At 45.9% G+C, this 21,717-nt stretch overlaps 1 protein-coding gene across 2 annotated transcripts; it reads left to right on the top strand.

Annotated features, from left to right (window-relative positions):
* Positions 1-331: 331 nt before the first annotated feature.
* Positions 332-21,573, top strand: LOC128708102 (potassium voltage-gated channel protein eag). Of its 2 annotated transcripts, XM_053803060.1 has the most exons (18): positions 332-410; positions 3,979-4,099; positions 4,422-4,534; positions 5,060-5,191; positions 5,936-5,941; positions 11,326-11,432; positions 12,082-12,225; positions 12,475-12,571; positions 12,655-12,809; positions 12,913-13,104; positions 13,492-13,650; positions 14,431-14,503; positions 16,746-16,945; positions 18,309-18,459; positions 18,657-18,966; positions 19,047-19,251; positions 20,288-20,569; positions 20,731-21,573. In XM_053803060.1, the coding sequence occupies exons 1-18, from the start codon at positions 332-334 to the stop codon at positions 21,571-21,573; spliced, it is 3,369 nt and encodes a 1,122-aa protein (XP_053659035.1). The 2 variants fall into 2 exon arrangements, with proteins under 2 accessions (XP_053659035.1, XP_053659036.1); XM_053803061.1 differs by lacking the exon at positions 5,936-5,941.
* Positions 21,574-21,717: the final 144 nt, after the last annotated feature.

Genomic DNA, 21,717 nt, shown 5'->3' with positions numbered 1-21,717 from the left:
CAGTGAAAAAAGAGAGACCAACAAAATCCTTGCGGCTATTACAACTCTGTTAGTAACGCGGGTGAAACAGTTCCTTTCGACATCGAAGTGTTCGATAGTGCTTGGTAGAAGGTGGTGGTGGCGGTGTGGGGCCTGTGTCGGGAAGGTGGCTTAGCTGTTGGGGCCAGTATGCTCATCCGCGGTGGCCGGCGGTGTGGGCACTGTTGATAAGAATCGATCGGAAGTGTATCGAGTGCGCTCATCGTGTGTGCGGCAGATACGGTGTAACGGGCAACATATAGACACGCTGGCAACACTGCACACCCGCTGACCGACAACCCGCCCTGCCACGATGCCCGGTGGACGGAGGGGGCTCGTTGCTCCCCAGAACACGTTTCTGGAAAACATTATCCGGCGTTCGAACTCGCAGCGTAAGTACGCCGTAGCGTAGCACGGCATTTGATTGTCCTCTTTCCCACGTGGGTTGCTCCCACTAGCACCCGGTTTGCCACAAACCCCCGCCTGTAATGATAGTCAGGGAGGAAGGGACGGTCTCTCCGAACGGTACCCCATGCCCGGTCTTACCCCGTAACCGTAAGAGTAGCATTTCCAGCGAAAGCAGCAGCGGTAGCAAACATTGGTCAATATGCTCGTCCTAAATAAATGGCCACACTCTGTGTTTGCGCGTGAAGGGAAGTGAATCCCATGGGGGGACAGAGAGAATGAAGGGAGTAGTGCTGAAGGCCACACAATGGCGATAGGGGTGGATGAGTTGGCGGGTGAGTGAAACTCAACACGCCCTGCCAGCAAAGCTTTGTGGCCAACCCGGCCCCGGCGACGAAAGCAACACTTTTATGGCACTGTGTGTGTGGGCAGCTACTCTTTGCCTGTCGTCAGCTTTTCTTTCGGCACACTGGTGGGTTGGGGGAAAATCAAATCATTCGTCCACTGCCACAAACATCAGAAGAATGGTGGGTGGCGTAGAGACACCCCAAAAAGCGAGTGAAGCTGCACAGTTTTTTTCCGATAGTTGTAAAGCGCATCGTTCGATTTTTGCTCTCCTCTCGATGCAGGGCAAGTTGAAGCCCTTGGTTTGATTTCACGTGATTGTTTCTCTCTGTGTAAGTGTGTATATTGGTTGGTATGTTTGTTTAGGTGACGGATTGCCGTTAAGAAGCTGGTAGTAGGATTTCCTGCTGAGCTGGAACAAATGTTATTTCAACTCGCACACAAACACACCGCACCACAATGGAAGGTGGGAAGGTGGCGAAATCTGGTGTAAAGTTTTCGTCGAACATGATGCTCTAAAATTCATCGCTGGTTCGCTATGAATATTTCGACAAGGGAATTGTTGAAGTAAGTTCCACACGTTGCCTAATGGGTTTCTTTTATTGCCCTGCCAAATGCTTGTTTGTGCCCATGTTCATAGCTAAGCAATAATTAATATATGCGCATGTAAGAAGCTTTTACGTTGTCAAATTACAACGAATGCATTAGTTGGAACCGTCAGAGTGGTTTACGAAGATGAATCCGGTTTAATTTCCTTTAAAGTCACTCTAAATTCGTTTAAAGCAGCAAAAATATGGCATTGAAAAATAATCCCCGAACGCCCGAAAACGCCTAGAGGTATGCAATAAGTGTTTCATCGTATTTTAACGTTATTAAAATTATTGAAACATTTAATTTTAGTAATTTGAAGGTGGAGGCCCGGTGGTGTACTTGATAGCCTACCGGTCTTCAAACAACAGAACCGGTCCAAAATCCAAACCCTCATACGACGAACCTCGTACGCAGGACTGACTATACGGCAGTTGGTAAATAAAATTAAGGAAAGCCAGACATGGCAGGCCAAGGTTTTTGTGCCATTAAATAAAGTTTTTGAGGTATTGTAATTAAATACTAATTATTACTGCATGTCAATGCTGGCAGGCCGTTTCAACAGATTACAAACAGAGTGCACTGCATACATTTAGGCGCTGCAAATTTAACAATCAAGTCAACGTGCCTTTTTTGGAAATATTTGTTCTAGATATCTCATAAATGACTTTCTAATTTGGATACTCTGATACGTCTGATCTGTCTTGATCGTACCATGCTCACTCAAAACAGATGCGGTGACACATTAATAATTGCAACGAGCTTGTTAATGGCGTTGTCATTTATGACTTTAAATTTCAAGCATCCAATCGAAACATTACAGCTGTACTCTTAAAATTGAATAAACGGCTCAACCAGTAGCAACCGAGAAGTGTTATTACTATCAAAACGAACGGGAGGCAGTTGGGCGCCGACACCAGATGCTCTGGAATGCATACTGCCTGACAGGCTGATAATTTCCCGTTCGGAAAGCGACTCATCACGGGCTCCCAAACGGCGGTAGAGCAATTCAACATTTTATTAACAGTAGCTTTGCTGGAGAAAAGTATGTTCTGCTATTCGCATCGGATGTGGGAGTTGTGGGGCGTTTTTTTTTTTCGTATGGTAACATCCATGCTTGTTCCGTACGCTTTTGAAACATTCCATCATCATTACAAATATCGGGCGTAGCACACTTGTTTGCAGGGAGCTTCCGGCGAGAGCAGCTTCCAGCGTTGAAGTGGACGATCCCATCGGTTGAAGGATGCTTGTGTTGAATGTTTTTGCATAAATCAATCAACGTGAAGAATGTGCTCGCCTCGGTTCGGTACGGTTGATTTGGTATGCGGTGGCCAGTAGTGATAAGGAATTTTTGCAAACAATCAACCGACGAGTGCTCTTCACCGTGCCGTTGTTACAGCTTGACAGCTGGAGCTTTATTAAATAAATGCAATGAAAATATGAGTCCGTGGAGCGGTTTTAAGGGATGCAAGCGAGGGGTGGGATTCCAATTCGGTAAAAGCATACATACTGTTGAGAGCTGTGATGTTGGAGGAATGATAAAACAATAATTAAATTTTTAACTACCTGTTCGTGGGGAAAAGCATTAGTAGCTGAGCTACACGAAGACTAAATTTGTAATAGCTTGCAGTAGAAAATTATTAAATTCATCTTTATTTATTCCACATCTCTTGCGATGTTTCATAGGATTAAGAAACTAAAATGGATTTTTAGGTCACACTAACATTCTTGTCATTGTTTAGTGGTGTAATACCAAAGAGAATGAATCGAGAAATGGCCCAACGAGGAACGAAACGAACTATCGGATCCATCCAGATAAACGAAGCTGTTAAAAGATGTTGCTCCTAAACCAGTTACTTTGAAATTGTATGATGTGCTTACACTCCATGTTTTGGTCAGCTGATGAAAAAATTGTGTTAGTCAAAGGCCATTTTTCTAATCCGCTTTCAACTCATCGCATTTTGCCTTTCTTAGTTTGTGGATCATCTGATATAGATGATTCCCAATATCTTCTAATCTGGCGTGAGAGTAGATAACTTCCACAGATCTATGCCAGAAATGGGGTTGATAGAAGAATTTAAACGAACGAAAAGAGGGAATATCAGTCAATAGATCAATAGAATATCAGTCAATAGATCAGCGAACTGATGCAGGTCAACGGGTGGGGTTTCAAAGGAATTTACTGAGATGTCTGTCCTAACTGCTTGGTCCTCACATGTAGATTACAAATGATAAAGGCAAATATCATAGGTTCTATCTTAAAGAGGTTTGATGCCATTTCATAGCTGGCAGTAGTAATTATCTGCTTCAACTGTTTGAAGTCCCTGATGACTTCGTCCAAGAATGTCAGGATACTGTGCCATCGTTCTGCTGACTATTGCTCCGCTTCGTCTGCACCCAGCCTCTGGTCCATATTCCTTTATTCACTTCGCTTTCTACCCAGCTGTCAATCATCGAGCCGTCCTTCTGCCTTGCTCCCTTACCAAACACGAGTAGCGTGTACGAATTGACTACATCTTTGCCTGCGTCAATATCTGAGCATCGTTTTGTTTATAGCCCTACCATTCAGCCATAACATTCACGATTAATCTAACCTTTCACCATTGTTTGGTTTCATTTCAGCGGACAGCTCTTTTCTGTTGGCTAACGCTCAAATCGTTGATTTCCCCATCGTGTACTGCAATGAGGCCTTCTGTAAAATTAGCGGCTATAATCGTGCTGAAGTTATGCAAAAGTCATGCAGGTAAGACGCCGTTCATCTGCTCAATTCGAAGGTATCATGAAAAAGGATGAATGGAATAGAGATAAAGAAAGCGAAAAAAAGAGAGAGAGAGAAAGAAAGAATTAGTGCAACATCCTGAAAATACTTTGTCTAATACTTAAAGTTGTGTATTCCATTCACTTCCCTCTTTCTCTCTGGTCCATCTCTCTTGCGAGGTATTACACGTGTGCACCGTGTTTGTCCGGTGTATTTTGCCGGGCACGGCTAGCTTGCCCCGTGGGCCGGAATCCGATTTGACCACATATCTCATTCGCATGGGTTTCCTTTTGCATTATCACATTAGGTGCGGCTTCATGTACGGCGAGCTGACGGAGAAGGAGACGGTGGCCCGGGTGGAGTACGCGCTGGAACACCAGCAGCACGACCAGTTCGAGGTGCTACTCTACAAGAAAAACAGTACGTATCCGCCCGACACGTACTCTCCAACGCATCCAACGGCATCAATGGATCGGTGGCCGCAAGCACTGTGGGTCCCGCGACAACAGCCGCAAAACATCGCCGCAGTGCTTAACTCTTGATCCAATTAAGTTCGGTTTTGATCGATACGCGCTGGAGTATTTGCGATGATTAATGAAGGCTCCTCCTGGGTTCGATGGGTTCAGGTGCGCCATCAACCATGCTGTGTCATGGTCGATGGCTGTTTGGGGGTGAGGGGGCAAACAAAAAAAAAATAAAACCTCAACCCAGAAACACCGAATGTTCGAGTGCGTTTCAACCCAGAATCGATCGGTGCCTCGGACGCCCGTCGTTCGCAATCTTGCCTTACGAAATTGAATGCTGGCGTGCTGAGAGACGCATGTCATTACCACCATTAGCGTCAACGTCTAATGACCATTTTCTCTCGGTGGTGTGAGGCGAACGTCGTAGGCTCCGGCTTTACTAATGCTCTTTGCACTTTTCGGCTACTTGCGCACTCCACAGAAACACCACTATGGCTCCTGCTCCAGGTCGCTCCCATTCGCAACGAACGGGATTTGGTTGTGCTATTTTTGCTGACGTTTCGGGACATTACCGCCCTCAAGCAACCGATCGACAGCGAGGACACGAAAGGTGGTAAGTATTTACAGAGTTCCGGGGGGTAGCTTGGGCGTACCATGGGGAGTGAATTTTCTGGGGTGGAGAACACAACAAAAGAAAAAGGAAAGGGTAAGGGACGATTCGATCGTCACTGGTACATTCGTCAATACTGAGCACTTTGTTGAAGTACGGAAAAATGAAAGAAAACACAATACCATCCAACGACATCATCCATCATGTGGACGCTCTCTCGCGATATGTTGGAATGGATCGGGAGATCAGAAAATGTGTCTCCAGCAAAAAAAAAAGAAAGAAAGAAAAGCGCGGACAAACTTGCTTTAAACAAAATCTACCTGCACACCAATTGGCCGAAACCTGGTTCGTGCTAATGGTCACGATTCTTTCCAGCATCGACAGACACGACTCGATCAGAAGGAAGGCATGAACAAATTATCCTCGTTTCTAATTGGAGCAAAATTTATCAATGGACGTACGCGACAGGAAGCGTTTCCGTACTATTGAATTCGTTGTGTTTCCTTTTACGTTTCATTAGTTTTTAATCGATCCTATGTTGGAAGAATATTTCTTCCTCCTTTTGCATTTCTTCGTCCTTGTTATATTTTTATTTTTTGACCGAACGTGCGCTATACCTAACTACTTTTCTTTCTTTCCAACCAAAAAAAAAAAAAAACAATCAAACTTTTCTCTTCCTGTGCTTCGCTTCGGTTATTCTATTCGATACTTTCTCTCTTTCTTCCTTTTCTTTGTGTGCAAAAGCAGTTCTTGGTAAGTGTTGGAGTTTTTGGTTTGTTTTGGTTTAATTTTTTTTGTTTTGCCATCGAGTTTTCACATTGTTTTCCACTGGGTGGAGCGTTGATTATCATGTTTTTCCCCGCTTCCTTAGTTCTTTTACCTTTTGCTGCTCGCTTAATCGCGCCACTTTTCCCTAAGATCGTTCAATTGCTTTAGACTTGCGTAACAGTTTACACGGTGTTTACTGCTTCTTTTGCTCTCTTTAGTCTGTTCGATTTTACATCACATTTACCAGTTGTTTGAGCTTTTTTAAAACAAACTTGAATGATCCTAAGCTTTTAATTAGTACCGTACAGTATTTCACGCTTTTTCCATTCAATTTATTCAACCATTTATATTCGAAAGCAAACAACTATTTTTACAAAACCCTGTAATTAAGTGGCAGCTGAAGAACTACAAAAGGTTTCAACTGTCCTTAGGAAAATCCATTCCATTTTCATATTTTAAAATGAGCAACCTGACACCTGACGGGAAATCCAGCGTCGCTAAATCCGGCATCTCGAAGGAATTGTAGGAAGTGTAATTTTTCCCTGCCACGCGCATTAAGCATGGCATTAAATTAGCCGCGGGCAAATAAATTAATTCCCGTCAACTGAGCGTCGAAACCGACCTACGTGCCCGGACACTTGCACGGCACGAATGTCGAACTTCTGTGCAAAAACTTTACGGATAGGAAATTGGAGCTGAACCGTTTAGAACCAGTGCCGCGCTGGTACAGCTTCCGGGTGGCTTTTCTTTGGGTTTTGGGTTAACTTTTGCCGGTGGAAAACTTACGCTTACAGCAACCGGGTTGGTCCTCATCGGGTGGTATTGATCGTGTTTGTTGAAAAGGACGTTAGGGAACTACTTGGCAAAGCGAAGGGTAAAGTTAAAACGTCATGCTTGACGGCCCAAAAACCGGGCTGTGGGGTTTGGTAAAAGAGACTTTAGAGAGCGATTAACACAGCCTTAACAGAATATGTTTTAAACAATCAATGCATTGCTGCGTTTGCTATGCGGGTTGCATACCTTGGGGAGGAATCTTTCCGTTACATAACTAGTAACAGCTTTACCGTCGTGGTTATGATTCAAGTTTAGCAGATTTATCTTCTGCATTGAAAAGGCAATATATCCACAGCAATAATTCTGGTTTTTGACAAAATAAGCATTTGGGGGATTTTGTTAACATTTATTAAAACCATGTAGCATTCAATTGGTTATTAGCTGTACCAAAACGCCAGAAAGTATGCAATTTGCATGCTAACATAACCTGTTCTTACTTTTTCCTGTTCGATTGTGACTTTCCTTTCGTCGTTCCTTTCGACGCACTCACTAGAAATGGAAGGACACGATTGCTAGTAAATAAATCGTCCCGTGTACAACAATAACAAACTACTCACAAACCGCTCAAAAGCACAGAAACTTTGACTTATGCGCGTTTCGATACCGTTCCGAGCAGTACCTGTATCACCAGCGACACAAAAAAGCGCCGCCATAAACAATGTTATTTTCGTTGACTGTCAGTTTGTGGAGACGAGAAATACGTTCTAGCTTTCTTTCCCCCTTCCGCGTACGAGTTCCCATTTTTAGCACCACTAAAACGGAAATTGTGTAAGCTCACCCGTTAAACGCTCCGTGATTTCGCTTTCAGCTTTTGAGTGGCATTATTGTTTTCGGGTCGCACACAGTCGATTGGATTGTTGCACTTCGTCCCGGTGTGACAGCAACAAGTTTCCCGAGCCAGCCGCAAAACCGCCAAGCAGTAACCGCGTGCGCGTATTGGCAATAAGTCAATATTTGATGGGCCTCTATTGTACACGGTCTACCCTTTCTGCTGCGTTTGATGATGTGTTTGCCGCTTTAAACCCACTGTGAGAATCGTGTGCGAGCATGGCACGTTGGCAACTGATGTACCATTGGTATAGAATTTAATTCCCGTTCCCGCACAGCTGAGCATGAGCGAGGAATTCCCGTCGTGGAATGTGCAGCAACAAATAAATCAGATTGTTGTACGCCTGGCAGCTGACCAAGTTATGCAACCGTGGTGGCTGATTTGTGTTGCAATTGCAATAAATAAAGCGCGTACCGCTATGCAATGGCTGTGTCGTATTGCAATGGAAGGTGTGCATATACCACCGACGAACAAATTCCGTCAACAATGATTTGCAAAAAGGGGAGGAAAAACTTTATAATCGCTTGCAAAACAAACGGACGCATTAAAATGAGGTAATTTTGTAATGCAATTTGCATCGATTTAGGCGTTTTCTCGATGTGAAAAGCGATGTGGCTAGCGTATGTCAAACGATTCATATAACAAAACGCCTAAAATTATGCAAAGTGCAGGCAAACATATCTTTTTTGAACCTTCATGTCAAGCACCAACCGAAGCGAAACCATACCTGGGAACGATTTTCTTCCCAACCATTTGTTGCATAACGCGTTCGATTGTGCAAACTCACGAAAGGGTACAAATGAAAAGCACACATTAAAAATGGATGAATAGTCGATTGGTATACGTTCACACGGCACTGATACACTGGTTGCATTCTCGGCCCATGATGACGTTTGTCGATTGCAAAACGGATTTTCCCACCAACGCCATCAAAAGGAATTGGGAACCATTTTCAAGTGAGTTCCACCGATGGAAAAGTGCTTTTTTTTGTATCCCACTGTGTTTTTCCACTCCTCTATCGACCATGTCAGAATGATTGGGTGGAAATGGAGATGATGCAACATGCTTCACCCTGACACAGTCACACACACACACACACACACACACACACACACACACACACACGAACCTTCAACACAAATGGCGTCGATGAAGAATCGAACCGTCAAAGCAAGGAGAAAAATCGTTAAGACCGTTCGCTCACCCGGAAGCTTGATTTCTTTGTTAATCAAATTTGAATAAGCAATTCTTGATTTCCAACGCCGCGCCACTGCGCGATTGATGTGAACAGTGGAGCAGTTTAGCTTGGTGGCTCGAATTGCCATGATCAACAGGAAATTGTAACCTATCCAAAATGCTCCCGAACCCGTGCCCTCCCACTATGGATGGGCGGTGTGTTAGTGGAGGTGTTGGGACGGAAGTAGGAAGAAAAAACACCCCATTGATTGTTGATGGCATAATAGCGGGCAACAAAATGGGGTGGTGAATGGTGATTCCTGTCGATGTGCTGTAAAAAGTGTCTACGGAGAAAAAAAAAGGTACCAATCACTCTTTTCCTTTCTTTTTTTCCTTTTTTTTTCATGCTCGATCATACTTACTGGTTTGCTTCTTTTGGTTAGTGTGAATGACAGCGATTCTGCAAACAGAAAACGGTGAAACGGTCTTCACCCTGGCCAGCCTTCAGGGTGATAGTTTGTACAGGGAAACCACTCGTTCACTGCCCGAATCGTACAAATGGACGTTATGGAATTATTGAACGGTTGCGAACCCTGAACCCTTCTGGTCCTTCTGTTTTGGAGGCGGCGCACACCCCCAAATAGTAGAGGGTGCCTTTTTTGTTAGTACGGTAACGCTTATGCACAGACCCACTTGAGGTCTTGAAGTGGAAAGAAAAATAAAACGGTGATGGTGGAGGGGTGAAGGAAAGAATCACATCCGGAACGAGGTTACGATTGGTCGTTTCCGAGTGGCAAAATGAGTGACCAAAGCACGGTACGGAAGGGAAAACTAAACCCCCACCCACAACCACCCATCCACTTTAACGCGTTTACCCCGCGTTTGCTGGGGGTGGAAAGCTTTTGCAGCGATTTTCTGCATTTTCATCTGACCGTGAATTCCGTGAACCCTTCGCTACGCTTTCAACGTGGCTGTGCCTGTGTGTCTGTTTTACCCCCTTAATGTGTGCTCCCGTACATTTTTAATGGCAGTGAAGATGATGAGCTTTCACCGTATGACCTTTCACGTATACACCGTCCGCCTTATGTTTATGGCCGAAAGTGGAAAACCATTTTCCCCGGGATGGTGGGGCGATGTTCGAAACAGGAACGATAATGTTTGAATACAATTACAGGATTATAAGATTATCTCTAAATGCGCAACATCATGGCCAACGAAAGGAGCTCGAAATGGGTTCTTTGAATCGCTCGAATCGAACGAGGCCCTTCGCCCCCGTACCATTAATACACGTGAAGCATTGAGAGACTTCTTCGGTGCGCATTTAACCTTTCTTAGGGTAGCTCCGTTGGGGTGGTTTTTCCCCCTTTACCGGCACGTAGCGGTCTTAGCGTTGGTGATTGAATTCAAATGAATTTTGATTTTCCACACGAGAACTGTAGAGCGGGACCCACGCACCGACTGAAGAATGTGTGTGTGTGTGTGTGTGTGTGTGATGAATAAACATAACCTCGTATAAACATTCGCAACGAGATGAACCCCCACCGGAAGGTAACAAAAATATCATGCGAAAAGCAAATCTTCGGATGCTGCTGCAAGAGCACACCCGTATCGGAAAATCGTCCCCCTCGTACGGTTTCACTCCATTAATCATTTGCCCGTTTTAATGGTTTGTTGTCTTTGGCTTTTGGCAGTATCAGAAACACTTACCGCGATCTTCAAGCGTACAGTAATGGGGGGGGGGGGTTATTTTTTTTCGCCTGCTCCACTATTGATTTATACGCTTTGACATAAATTGTACAGTAAAATATCAATTTCCCATCGGCCATAACAGTACCTTCAACTGTGTGTTATTTATTACGCTCAACCGTGCTTCAGCGGAGATTTCACTGAATATCTGTGTCATGTGGTTTTGCTTTCCCCTCTCGCCCTTTGTACTCTACTTTATGCTCCATACTGTCATGCTTCGCTATTGCTCATTTACTATCAGTATCGAATAGTAGCATAAATTAATGCCATTACAATTACAATTAAGCTCACTGCTGTACATTGGGATTTCCACTTCGCTTTTGCCACTTAGAGCTTTTGAGTTATTGCTTTAAATCCGAACCGAAAGAAGACATCGGAAAGCACTCACTAACACCACGGCGGTAATGTTGCATATTGGCTGTATAGCGGTGATTTGTTTTGCGGATTGCATACATACGGGCGTTTTCGTGTATACAGCTAACAACATATGCAATACGCATGCAAAATCGTTATCACACACAATAATGCTTTTTTTTATAGAGAAATTCGCTTTAGAACCAATGCTAACATGATGTAAAGAATAAGTTGACAGTTAATCAAACACATAGGTGGCTTTTTTACATTTTAACCCGTACTGAATTTGGTTTAGGTTTTCAAGACTAAGCTAGTGGTTTTGTTTCCAGTAAGAAATGCAGCAATTGCATTTACAACCATTATTAATCAATGTTTTCCCTCCCCCTTATGTCTTCTCCCGTCCAACCTCACACACGTCCAACGCAAACAGGGCTTTCCAAGTTCGCAAAGTTGGCTCGCTCGGTGACCAGAAGCCGTCAATTCAGTGCACACTTGCCTACGCTAAAGGATCCTACTAAGCAATCAAATCTAGCTCATGTAAGTACCCCCCCTGTACGTGTGCGTCCGCATACACCACTCAACTACTGGTGGGTGGTTGAGATGACCCAGCCGTGCGTTTGCTGTCGTCACCGTTGTCGTCATCGCCATCCATCTAATCTCATATTAAAAGGCGTAGAAAAGGTCCCGCGGGAAGGCTCAACCTACCGTCGTCCGTTGTTTAGCAAATTTTGGACAAAAATAAAGGCCGCTCTTATTTCCCAGCTTGACCGAATGCGCACCGCACACCACCCATTTTACGTGGCCGTGGTAGACCGATATGCCGGCATTATTTATTCAGATGTTTGTTATCATGGGCGCTTGGGTTGTGTTACAATTTTAATTTTAAATCATTCCCATCCCGTACGGGTGTTTGTTCGGTTCCTGGCGCTACGGTTGATTTGAAAGTTTGAAGGAAAAACAAACCAGCAAACGGGCACGCCTTCACAGCTTCGGTGGCTTTGTTTGGCCGTATCTCAGGGTGAAGAGCGGTGTTGATGAAGAAGTTTTCCATGCCCTCCGAACGGAGCGGCACCGCCACCATCATCGCAGCCGCGCTTTAATCGAACTTTTCTCTAATTACCTTTCGCTTTGTTTGTTTGTTTGTTTGTTTGCATCTCATCTCGACACTGTTTACACGCCCGCACAGATGATGTCATTAAGTGCCGATGTTATGCCACAGTATCGCCAGGAAGCGCCAAAAACGCCGCCGCATATACTACTGCATTATTGTGCATTCAAAGCAATCTGGGATTGGGTGATATTGTGTTTAACATTTTATACTGCAATTATGGTAAGTAGCGATGTGAAACTGTCAAGAAAAATAAGTTAGCACACTGTTAGCATAAGTCATGTTGAATTCGATGTTACATCCCCAAAGCTCACTTCAGTAAAAGCTTCGTTAGCACGAGAGAATGTCAAGATAAGGCAAACTTCCATCACCCTGTTAACCTTTATCGACTTGAAATACATTCTTGACAGCACGGGTGGGAAGGTGAATTGAGTTCTCAGATCTGCTAATGCATGCATCCCTCATTGACAGGTACCATACAACGTAGCCTTCAAGAACAAGACGTCGGAGGATGTTTCACTGTTGGTAGTTGACTCGATAGTAGACGTAATATTTTTCATAGACATCGGTAAGTATGGCCGGCTCTTGCGCACACACACACACACATACACAAACACCTGTTAATGGCTTACTTCGATTCTGCAATTTCAGTGCTTAACTTTCACACAACGTTCGTCGGACCGGGCGGTGAGGTCGTTAGTGACCCGAAGGTGATTCGCATGAACTACCTGAAGTCGTGGTTTATCATCGATCTGCTCAGCTGTCTGCCGTACGACGTGTTCAATGCGTTCGACCACGATGAAGATGTAAATTGACAGCTTCCCATCTGGCGGCTGCGACAGTTCGGCCGTCACGCGTTGCATTGCTGGAAGGTGTCGCACTGATACAACGTCCCGGTTTCGTTCGCAGGGCATCGGTTCGCTGTTCAGCGCGCTGAAGGTGGTGCGCCTGTTGCGGCTCGGCCGGGTCGTGCGGAAGCTTGATCGATATCTCGAGTACGGTGCGGCCATGCTGATACTGTTGCTCTGCTTCTACATGCTTGTGGCCCACTGGTTAGCTTGCATCTGGTACTCGATTGGGCGCAGCGATGCCGACAATGGGGTAAGTGATGGGGAATGGTACATGCAATGGAAAACAATTAACCCATTAAACCGACACCACCTGTGGCAACTCTCCGCTACCGCGCGCAAAACCCCCGGGCCACCAAAAGCAATGCCGTGCGCGTGTGTGTTTGTGTGGGACGGAAATTAGAAAATTAAAAATACTCTCCATCCTTCCTACCCGAGCAACCACAAACGGTTGTAGGTTTGCAATTGCATGCGAGCGCTTCCTTTCACAAAGTACAATGGTGCAGCGATGCACGGGGCAAATCAAATCCAGCACGATGCGGGGAAGTTGGCCACGGGTGGGGGCGCTCGATCGCTAACATTTTACACATATTTGAACATGTAAAGCTTAACGCTGTCCGTCTCCCTTCTTCCGCACCAGGTGCAGTACAGCTGGCTCTGGAAGCTGGCCAACGTTACCCAGAGCCCGTACTCCTACATCTGGTCCAACGAGTCCAATGCACCGGAGCTGGTGAACGGTCCGTCGAGGAAAACGATGTATGTTACGGCGTTGTACTTCACCATGACATGTATGACATCGGTAAGCAAATTAAACTATTGATCCATTCCAAAACCCGTGCCCTGTTGAAGGGGCTCATTGCCGTGTCTGCCTAGCAAGGCAAGCAAACCTTCAGGTTGTGGAGCCCGCATCCACGGCAACGCATTACAGTGCTCCGACAATGCTTCCAACGGTCACCACGGTTGATGCACCGTCTATGCACCACAGAGAGACTAGAGCTGATCCGGCCCGGTAGAGTACGGTTTTGTACGCCAAATTGAATCGTGCACTCCACCGGGACACGTACGGGACCCTCTTGTCATCGCGTCGTCCATTCCGGTCATTGTGTATTCTGGTGCGGGGTTGAAGTTTAACCAATTTCAGTTGCCTTCAGTCGGAGGGGGAGGGTTGTTTTTTAACACCATTCTTGCGACGAGATCCTGTGTTCTATTTTCAGCCACACGACGAACGACTGCTCCCGGGCGGAGCGCACACGAGTGTGGGCGATTAGTGGGCGCTACCAGACACCGGAAAGCTGTATGATTGACCATCGTGCAAACGATAGGCCTTCGGACGCCAACCATTGCAGCATGACTGACGCAGATAATTTAATTCTAACCAGTGAATTTTTCTCTTTTCTTTTTCCCATTCTTTTCCCCTAAACTGCCCACCTGCCACCCGGTCCTTCCCGTTTGCTAATGGCTTTCGGCTATCGATTACTGCCCCAAATTGCCAACAACATATCCTCCCGAACCCTGGTCCACTCACACACGCACTCTTTTGGCCCCTCCATCGATGCCTTCCCTTCCCTCCCATATCCAGGTCGGATTCGGAAACGTTGCTGCCGAGACGGACAACGAGAAGGTATTCACTATCTGCATGATGATAATTGCAGGTGCAGTGTTCTACGTTCCGTTGCCACGTCCTGTTGTTTGATTACTGTTTTCACCGTATTTTTTCTGTTGTGTCGTTGTGCCAAGACCCACCCATCGACCACATTCTATCCTGTTGTATATCCGAAGCTCCACTCTCATTCGGACCTTTTTATTCGAGTGTGTGTGTGTGTGTTTGTGCTTGTGTCCAGCGATGCTGCACAGCTTCTACACCGTGTGGCTTGTCCGAAACCGCCCCATGCGTAGATTAACTTTCGGGTTATTTATATCAAAAACACATAGGCTCTCGCTTTTCCAGTTGGATTTGCTACCAAAAAAAAACGCAGCAAAAAAGTAGCCGACCACTGACGAAAAAACGTAAAGCTCTCCTTCTTCCATGTTTTCCACCTCCATTCCAGTGCTTTCACAACCTTCATCTCACCCGTGTCACGTGTTGGAGTCGGCTTACTTTTTGCTTTTACTACTGCTCTAAGCTACCGTTTTATCTACTGTAAAGCTCTTTTCGCCACTGGTCCGAGTGTTGTATCGCTACGTGTTTCTGCAGTTTATCGTTTTGTGTTTTGGTTTTTGTACTTCGTTTTAATGTTTTCGTTATCTGGTCTACGTTATTCGCTGCAACAAGCATTATTAACTTAATCTTCTTGCGATATAAAGACTCATTTTTTTCTTTCTTTGCGTACTTCAATTGTTTTAAGCTTACGAATATTTGCTATAAGTCGGAAGAGTGAACCTTCTGCAAAAGAAGATTACTTTATTCATTTGTGTTTATTTTCTTTCATTTCTTTTGTTGGTTGTTTTGTATTAATGTTTCACTCATTTTATTTTCTTTTTGTTTTGTTTTGCATTTATTTTATTGAGTGATCTTAAATTCGTGTCTTAGGTTTTACTCACTCTTTCACTTGTTTTTGTTCTATTTGTCAAAGGAAACTCCTTTTCAATCCTTTTTCTTTCATTTGTTGAGTTTCCAACTACTCTCATTGGATGTTGTATATTTTTACTCTTTTACTTTATTTTATCTGTGTGCCTCTCACTATAAAAACAATTTTTTTGTTCTATTCACTTAATTAATGTATATTGTTCGTGTGATTGTTTTGTTCTATTATTTGAATCCTTTTAATTTCATCACTTGTTTCATTAACTCATAGCTTCTTTTTTCTCGTTTTATCCGTCGAGTTCGCTTTATTTAAATTATAAACCATAAAAATATTACGTTCTTTCCGTGTTTTTCTCTCATGGCCCATTTGGTCGTGAGCCTTTTATGTTTCCCTCTTTGCTCGTAACATTTATCTTTGCTCTCACAACTATAGCATTAAAAGTTGTTTTGGTTTCGTTCAAAGTTAAACATTATCCGATTGGCAGAACAAAAGCAATATACTCTCACCGGCTGCGCGTGATCATGTGTGTTTCCACTGTGTGCGTGTTCTCGCTGTGCGTGTCAAGTGCAAGTGTATCCATATTAGCACAAGCCCGCTGCACATCGCATTAGCTTTAACTAGATAAAACAGGGAAAACCGAACCTGTAGTTTTTGCTAGAAATAACACACCCCTCCCCCCCTCTTCAAGTAACCATCGGCACCGCCACCGAATCATAAATTAAATGTACCAGCAACAGTCGTACTGTTTCGTGCTCCCGTCACCTTTTATGTGCCTTGTGACCTTTCAACTACGTGTCACGTGCCCGCGTGTGTGTGTGTGTTTGTTTTATTTTTTCACCAGAAAGCTTACCTCGCGTTTTCTTACCTTCGTTCCTCTTGTACCACATAAAACTCTGTTCTTTTTTATCTGCTGATATCCAACTCCGCGCTATACGCTGGGGTGGAAAAGATTTATTATGTTCATCTGGTCTTCCGCTGTGGCATTTAAAAGTTTCCAACTCTACCATGTGAAAACCAATCCCGTATGCGGGGTGTTGGAATTTCAGGACCCCCCCACCTTTATCACACGGTAGCCCACATCCACACCCATCCACCGACTGAAAACATTTGCTGCCCACAGTATATAATTTTAAAGGGGTTTTCCTTTAGTTTTGTATCCGTGTGTGCGTGGTAGTGTGTGTGTGTGTGTGTGTGTGTGTACAAACCCTCACACGTCCGTTCGACGTTTCAAACGGTCGATCCTTTCTCATACTGATTTTGGTCTCTCTTTTACCGTCACCGTGTGTGACATACCCGCCCTATTCCCTCCCCTCCCCAATGCACTCATGCTCCCAATACCCAATGCACGAAAAAAAATAAAACCCAATAGCTCTTCTGTACGCGACCATTTTCGGTCACGTTACCACCATCATCCAGCAAATGACATCGGCCACCGCAAAGTACCACGATATGCTGAACAACGTGCGGGAGTTCATGAAGCTGCACGAGGTACCGAAAGCCCTGAGCGAACGCGTTATGGACTATGTTGTATCAACATGGGCCATGACCAAAGGGCTGGACACGGACAAGGTAAGCAAAAGGTCGGGCGACGGGGGATGCTGCAAACGGATTGGGTTCGCTTCGATGATGCCCATTCTAGGGGAGGAGGGGCGGTGTGGTTTGCTTGCGGCAAGGCGGGTGCATTTTCGATGAAAACCCATTACGGTCGAGGTTGGACCGGACCCTTCGTGAAGGGCATGGGCCCGAAATGGGTTTGTCAACTTAACGGAACCGTTAAGTTACAGTAGGAGTTTACCATCGAGTTATTAATCCCTTGCGAAGGCCAGCCGGCAACCGTTCCCGCCGGTGATAGGATTTTATGTGTGTACGCCCGCTTCACGCCATGTGTGCGTTTCGTTACAAATTAAATGTAAGCCATAATAAAAATGGTTTCTCGAACTGGTTGATAAGCGGGATGTGCACCAGGTGACAAATCATCGCCGGAGTCGTAATGTGATGCAGGGCGATGTACATGGTGGAGTAGCGTGGTACAGTGCCTAAATTTATGCAACTTGCAAAACAAACTCACCTCATCACTTGCATAGCGAATCACTAATAAGCGAAATGGATTGCTTGGTTTTGCTTGAATATTATTGATCTAACGCCTACAAGTATGCAATATTTAGTTTCCATATGTTATGGGATGGAGGAAGTTGAAGTTTATAGACTGCAAACATTTAGGTGTTGCAGACTAGAGAAAGAGTATAACTGAGCCTATACCGGCCCATCAATACAAGAAGATATACTAAAAACATTCAGTTTCATTATCAATCATGAAATGGAATCAAGACTAACCTTGATTTTGGAACAGTAAGCAATACTTGTTGTTACATATGTTGATGTAATCGGCGTAAAGAAGCATGTATTCAATTTTTAAAACACGCCGATTGTGAAACCAAACTCAACACGAAAAAGAGTGTTTCAATGATGTAGATTGACATTGTGTTAAATTTCAATGAATTTTCCCCTTCACTCGGCACAGTACACCGTGCGGCTGACTGTTCAAACAATGGTTCGGGGCAGTTTTTTTTCTCCAATTTCCACATTTCAAATTTTGTTCATAAGCCAAACAATTTCGGCTGGATCGGTACCACCGATCAGCTACCTCACCGACAATGGGAATAAAATATGCAATTCTGGTCGTAATGCAAAACGCCCTCGCAACGTTACAGTTTTGCACTCCGTAGAAGAGGAAGTGCGCAAATGTGCGCAAACCCCACAGCAACATCATCAACCCCATCATCGTCGCATCGTTTCGGGCGATAAAATAAAGTTCGCTTCGGTCATACACCGGCCACACCGGTCACTGATTTATGCATGTTTGCTTATATTTCCCCTCCCGTGACCACACGTACAACACCACGTTGGGCCGTGTGCGTGTACGGGTTTTTAGGTTCTAAACTATTGCCCGAAGGACATGAAGGCCGATATCTGCGTCCATCTGAACCGGAAAGTATTTAACGAGCATCCGGCATTTCGATTAGCATCCGACGGATGCCTCCGGGCCCTGGCGATGCACTTCTGCATGTCGCACTCCGCGCCGGGTGAGTAGCAGCATCGATCAGGATCGATCTCGACCACCCATTTGGTCGGATTGATTTTCATTTCCATCGTTTATTTCCGTTTCCGGGCGAGCCGGCCCCTCATCCAATCGGACGAGTTGGTTAAGAGCGGAGCGAAAAATGTAGATAAATAACACGATTGTGGTTTATATTATGTTTGGTGCGCCGCCTTCCCACAGGGGATCTGCTCTATCACACGGGCGAAAGCATCGACAGTCTGTGCTTCATCGTGACGGGCAGCCTGGAGGTGATACAGGACGACGAGGTGGTCGCGATACTGGGCAAGGGCGACGTGTTCGGTGACTCGTTCTGGAAGGATTCAGCTGTGGGGCAAAGTGCAGCGAATGTACGGGCGTTAACTTACTGTGATTTACATGCGATAAAACGAGACAAGCTGCTCGAAGTATTAGATTTTTATCAGGCTTTTGCTAATAGTTTTGCGAGGAATCTAGTTTTAACGTACAACCTAAGACATCGATTAATCTTTAGGTAAGTGGGTCGTGCTGCTTCCACAAACGGCCAACTGGAAACCAAACGCATCCTTTTTTCGCATCCTCCACCAACAACAGGAAAGTAGCGGACGTTCGGCGCGAGAAAGAGCTAGCGGAGCGACGGAAGAACGAACCACAACTGGGCTCTAGTCAAGATCACCTGGTAAGAAAAATATTTTCAAAATTTAGACGAGCTCAGCAAAATGCACAAGGAACCAAGGACCAAACTGGTTCCGTTCAAAGCGACGTTGAGAAGGGCGACACAGATACAGACAAAGGAAAGGTGAATATTTTTACACTAAAACCTCACTTAAAACAAAAAAAAAATCGGTTAAAAAAAGTTACCAAACTCTACAAGTCACTAAAATGCTCGAAATCCCTGCGCCGCAAAAATTCAAACTCTGCAACCAAAACCATTCCCTGTGTACGGCACACTATACACGCTCATCTCTTTAGGGTGGTTTTGATTAAGCCGTGTAATCGTCGTGATTTGCTTGTGATTGTCGTTAATGTTAATGCCACAAACTTTATTTTCTTTCATTGTTACGTTAACAACCTAGTGGCGATGAGTTGAGTTTTCGCACCGAAAAGTGACAAGCGAGCTTTGTAAAAGCAAATCTTGCATTCACAGTGCATAACTTTAGGCGTTTTGCAAAAGTTGTGTGTCGCTTGTCACTTTTAAGGCGATTGTAGCATTATTGTTCATTTGTACGGTGTTTAAGTAGATTGGCTAATGTTAGTGCACTTTTGTAAACCTTATGTTGTTTTGTTATCTCTATGTACTTTGAAATGAATTATTAATCGGTGTTAGATGTTCCTTAGAAGGATATGCGACATTTACACCTTCATTCGTAAATCACACACAACAGTCGAGTCGAGGAAATTGCTCGAAGCATTCGAATTCGGAACACGAACACATCACACTATAAGCTTTCGTAACGATATGGACTTTCATTGGCTTGCAGTGGTTTGCACGATTGCACGTGCTTCATAGCCAGATGCATTATTACGCTTCTGCGTAACTAGTTTTTCCGTTAAGTCCGCGAAGAGGAATGCCATTGAAAAGCCTACAACGCACGAATTGTTTTTGGAACGTCATTATGGAACACTACCATCTTTAGTGCATACCACAACTACAGTCATACTACATAGGTGTTGTGTTCGAATTACACGTTGCCACTGTTCTGGCTGTTTCCACCGTACAGTACAAGTTAGAATGTCGGCACCATTACAGTCTCCGATTCCCATGCCTTTCCCACCCGGGTGACACATCTGTCACGAGAACATTACATCAGCCTACCCTGTGTACCTATTTGCAGTTGCCGGCCAAGCTGACGTTGACGGAGGACACACGGGCCCTCACAACGGCCGTACCGTCACCATCACCCTCACCCTCACCGTCGTCCGGACCACCGTCGGCGAAGGGTCCGCGTGCCAGCAAGTGGGGCCGGCTGTTGGGCAGCTCCAGTGTCGATTCGGCCAGCGACACCAGCACAAAGGTAGCCGTGTCTAGAAGTTTAAGTGCACGCGAAAGCTTACGTGAAAGTGCACAAGGTAGAGCGAGCTCGAGCTCGAGTAGTAATGGCGGTCAAGGCAACAAGGTAGCTCGTTCCGCGTGTGTTCTTTGTGTGTTGTGGGTGTTTGTGGGTATTGCATGCATGCACATGAACAACTCGCACTCGCAGTTCCTCACGCACATAGCGCTGGTGTACTGGAAAACAGGCATGTAACGTGAACATTGCTTTACGCCCCTCGTTGACAGATATTTCCGAAGACGCCAAAACTATCACCCGGACCGGGCGCAACGCTGGCGCGGCAGGATACGATTGATGAGGGTGGCGAAGCGGACCACACGCCAGCGGTGCGGCCTCCCGACCGGCCGGTGGTGCATATGGAGCGTGAGGTGAAGCCACCGTCGCTGGAGCGTCAACCGACCGAGCGGGACCGGCTGCTGGACACGGCCACCACGGAACGCGTCCGGGAACGGGAGCGGGAACGGGAGCGGGAACGCGAACGGGAGCGGGAACGGGAACGCGAGCGGGAGCGACAGATGGAGCGCAACCTGTCGCTGGAGCGCGAGCGTCAGATCGAGATGGCACAGTCCCGATCGACGACCTCCGACACGTACGACACCGGGCTACGGGAGCAGCCGTCCACGCTCGCCCAGCGGGATCTCATTGCGACGGTCCTGGACATGAAGGTCGACGTGCGCCTGGAGATGCAGCGAATGGCACAGCGGATGAGTCGCATCGAGGAGCTGCTGAACGATCTGCTGAACCGCATCCAGATCGACTCGTCCGGCCAAAGCTCACCGGGTGATATGCCCACGGTAGTGGCGGCGCCCGGTCCCAGCACGTCCGGCGCGATCGTACCGACCGCGGCACCCAACCCCGCGGGTGCCGGTCCGGGCGCACTAGGCCTTAGTCCGGCGACCGCCGCAGCGATCGGTCCCGGTGGTAACGGGCTTGGGCCGATCCTGTTACGCAAGCGGCGCTCCAAAAGCCGCAAGGCACCGGCTCCACCGAAACAGAGCCCGGAGCAGACCTGCCTGCTCGACAGTGAGCTCCCGTCTACATCGGCTACGCGCAAGCGCGAGTTCCTCTAGCCCCGGATACTGTTGCGCCACCAGGCGGACTACCTGCCCGAGCAGTAGCACGCTCCATCCGGCGCTCCTGCACGCCGCGCGCTTCCTCTGCCTTTAGCACCAGCACTGCTGTCACTCGCGAAACGTTGATCTGAGTGATTGGCG

The sequence above is a fragment of the Anopheles marshallii genome, chromosome 2, assembly GCF_943734725.1.
Source record: "Anopheles marshallii chromosome 2, idAnoMarsDA_429_01, whole genome shotgun sequence".
NCBI classification, from domain to species: domain Eukaryota; kingdom Metazoa; phylum Arthropoda; class Insecta; order Diptera; family Culicidae; genus Anopheles; species Anopheles marshallii.
Note: the sequence above shows the minus strand (reverse complement) of the source record. Positions and strands in the feature narration are given on the sequence as shown.

Excerpts from the sequence above, each read along its gene's own strand:
- LOC128708102 (XM_053803060.1), top strand. The coding sequence starts at position 332 with ATGCCCGGTGGACGGAGGGGGCTCGTTGCTCCCCAGAACACGTTTCTG. Across the intron at positions 12,226-12,474 it reads CATTTTATACTGCAATTATG|GTACCATACAACGTAGCCTT; the intron begins GTAAGTAGCGAT and ends CCTCATTGACAG. Across the intron at positions 16,946-18,308 it reads AAGGGCTGGACACGGACAAG|GTTCTAAACTATTGCCCGAA; the intron begins GTAAGCAAAAGG and ends ACGGGTTTTTAG.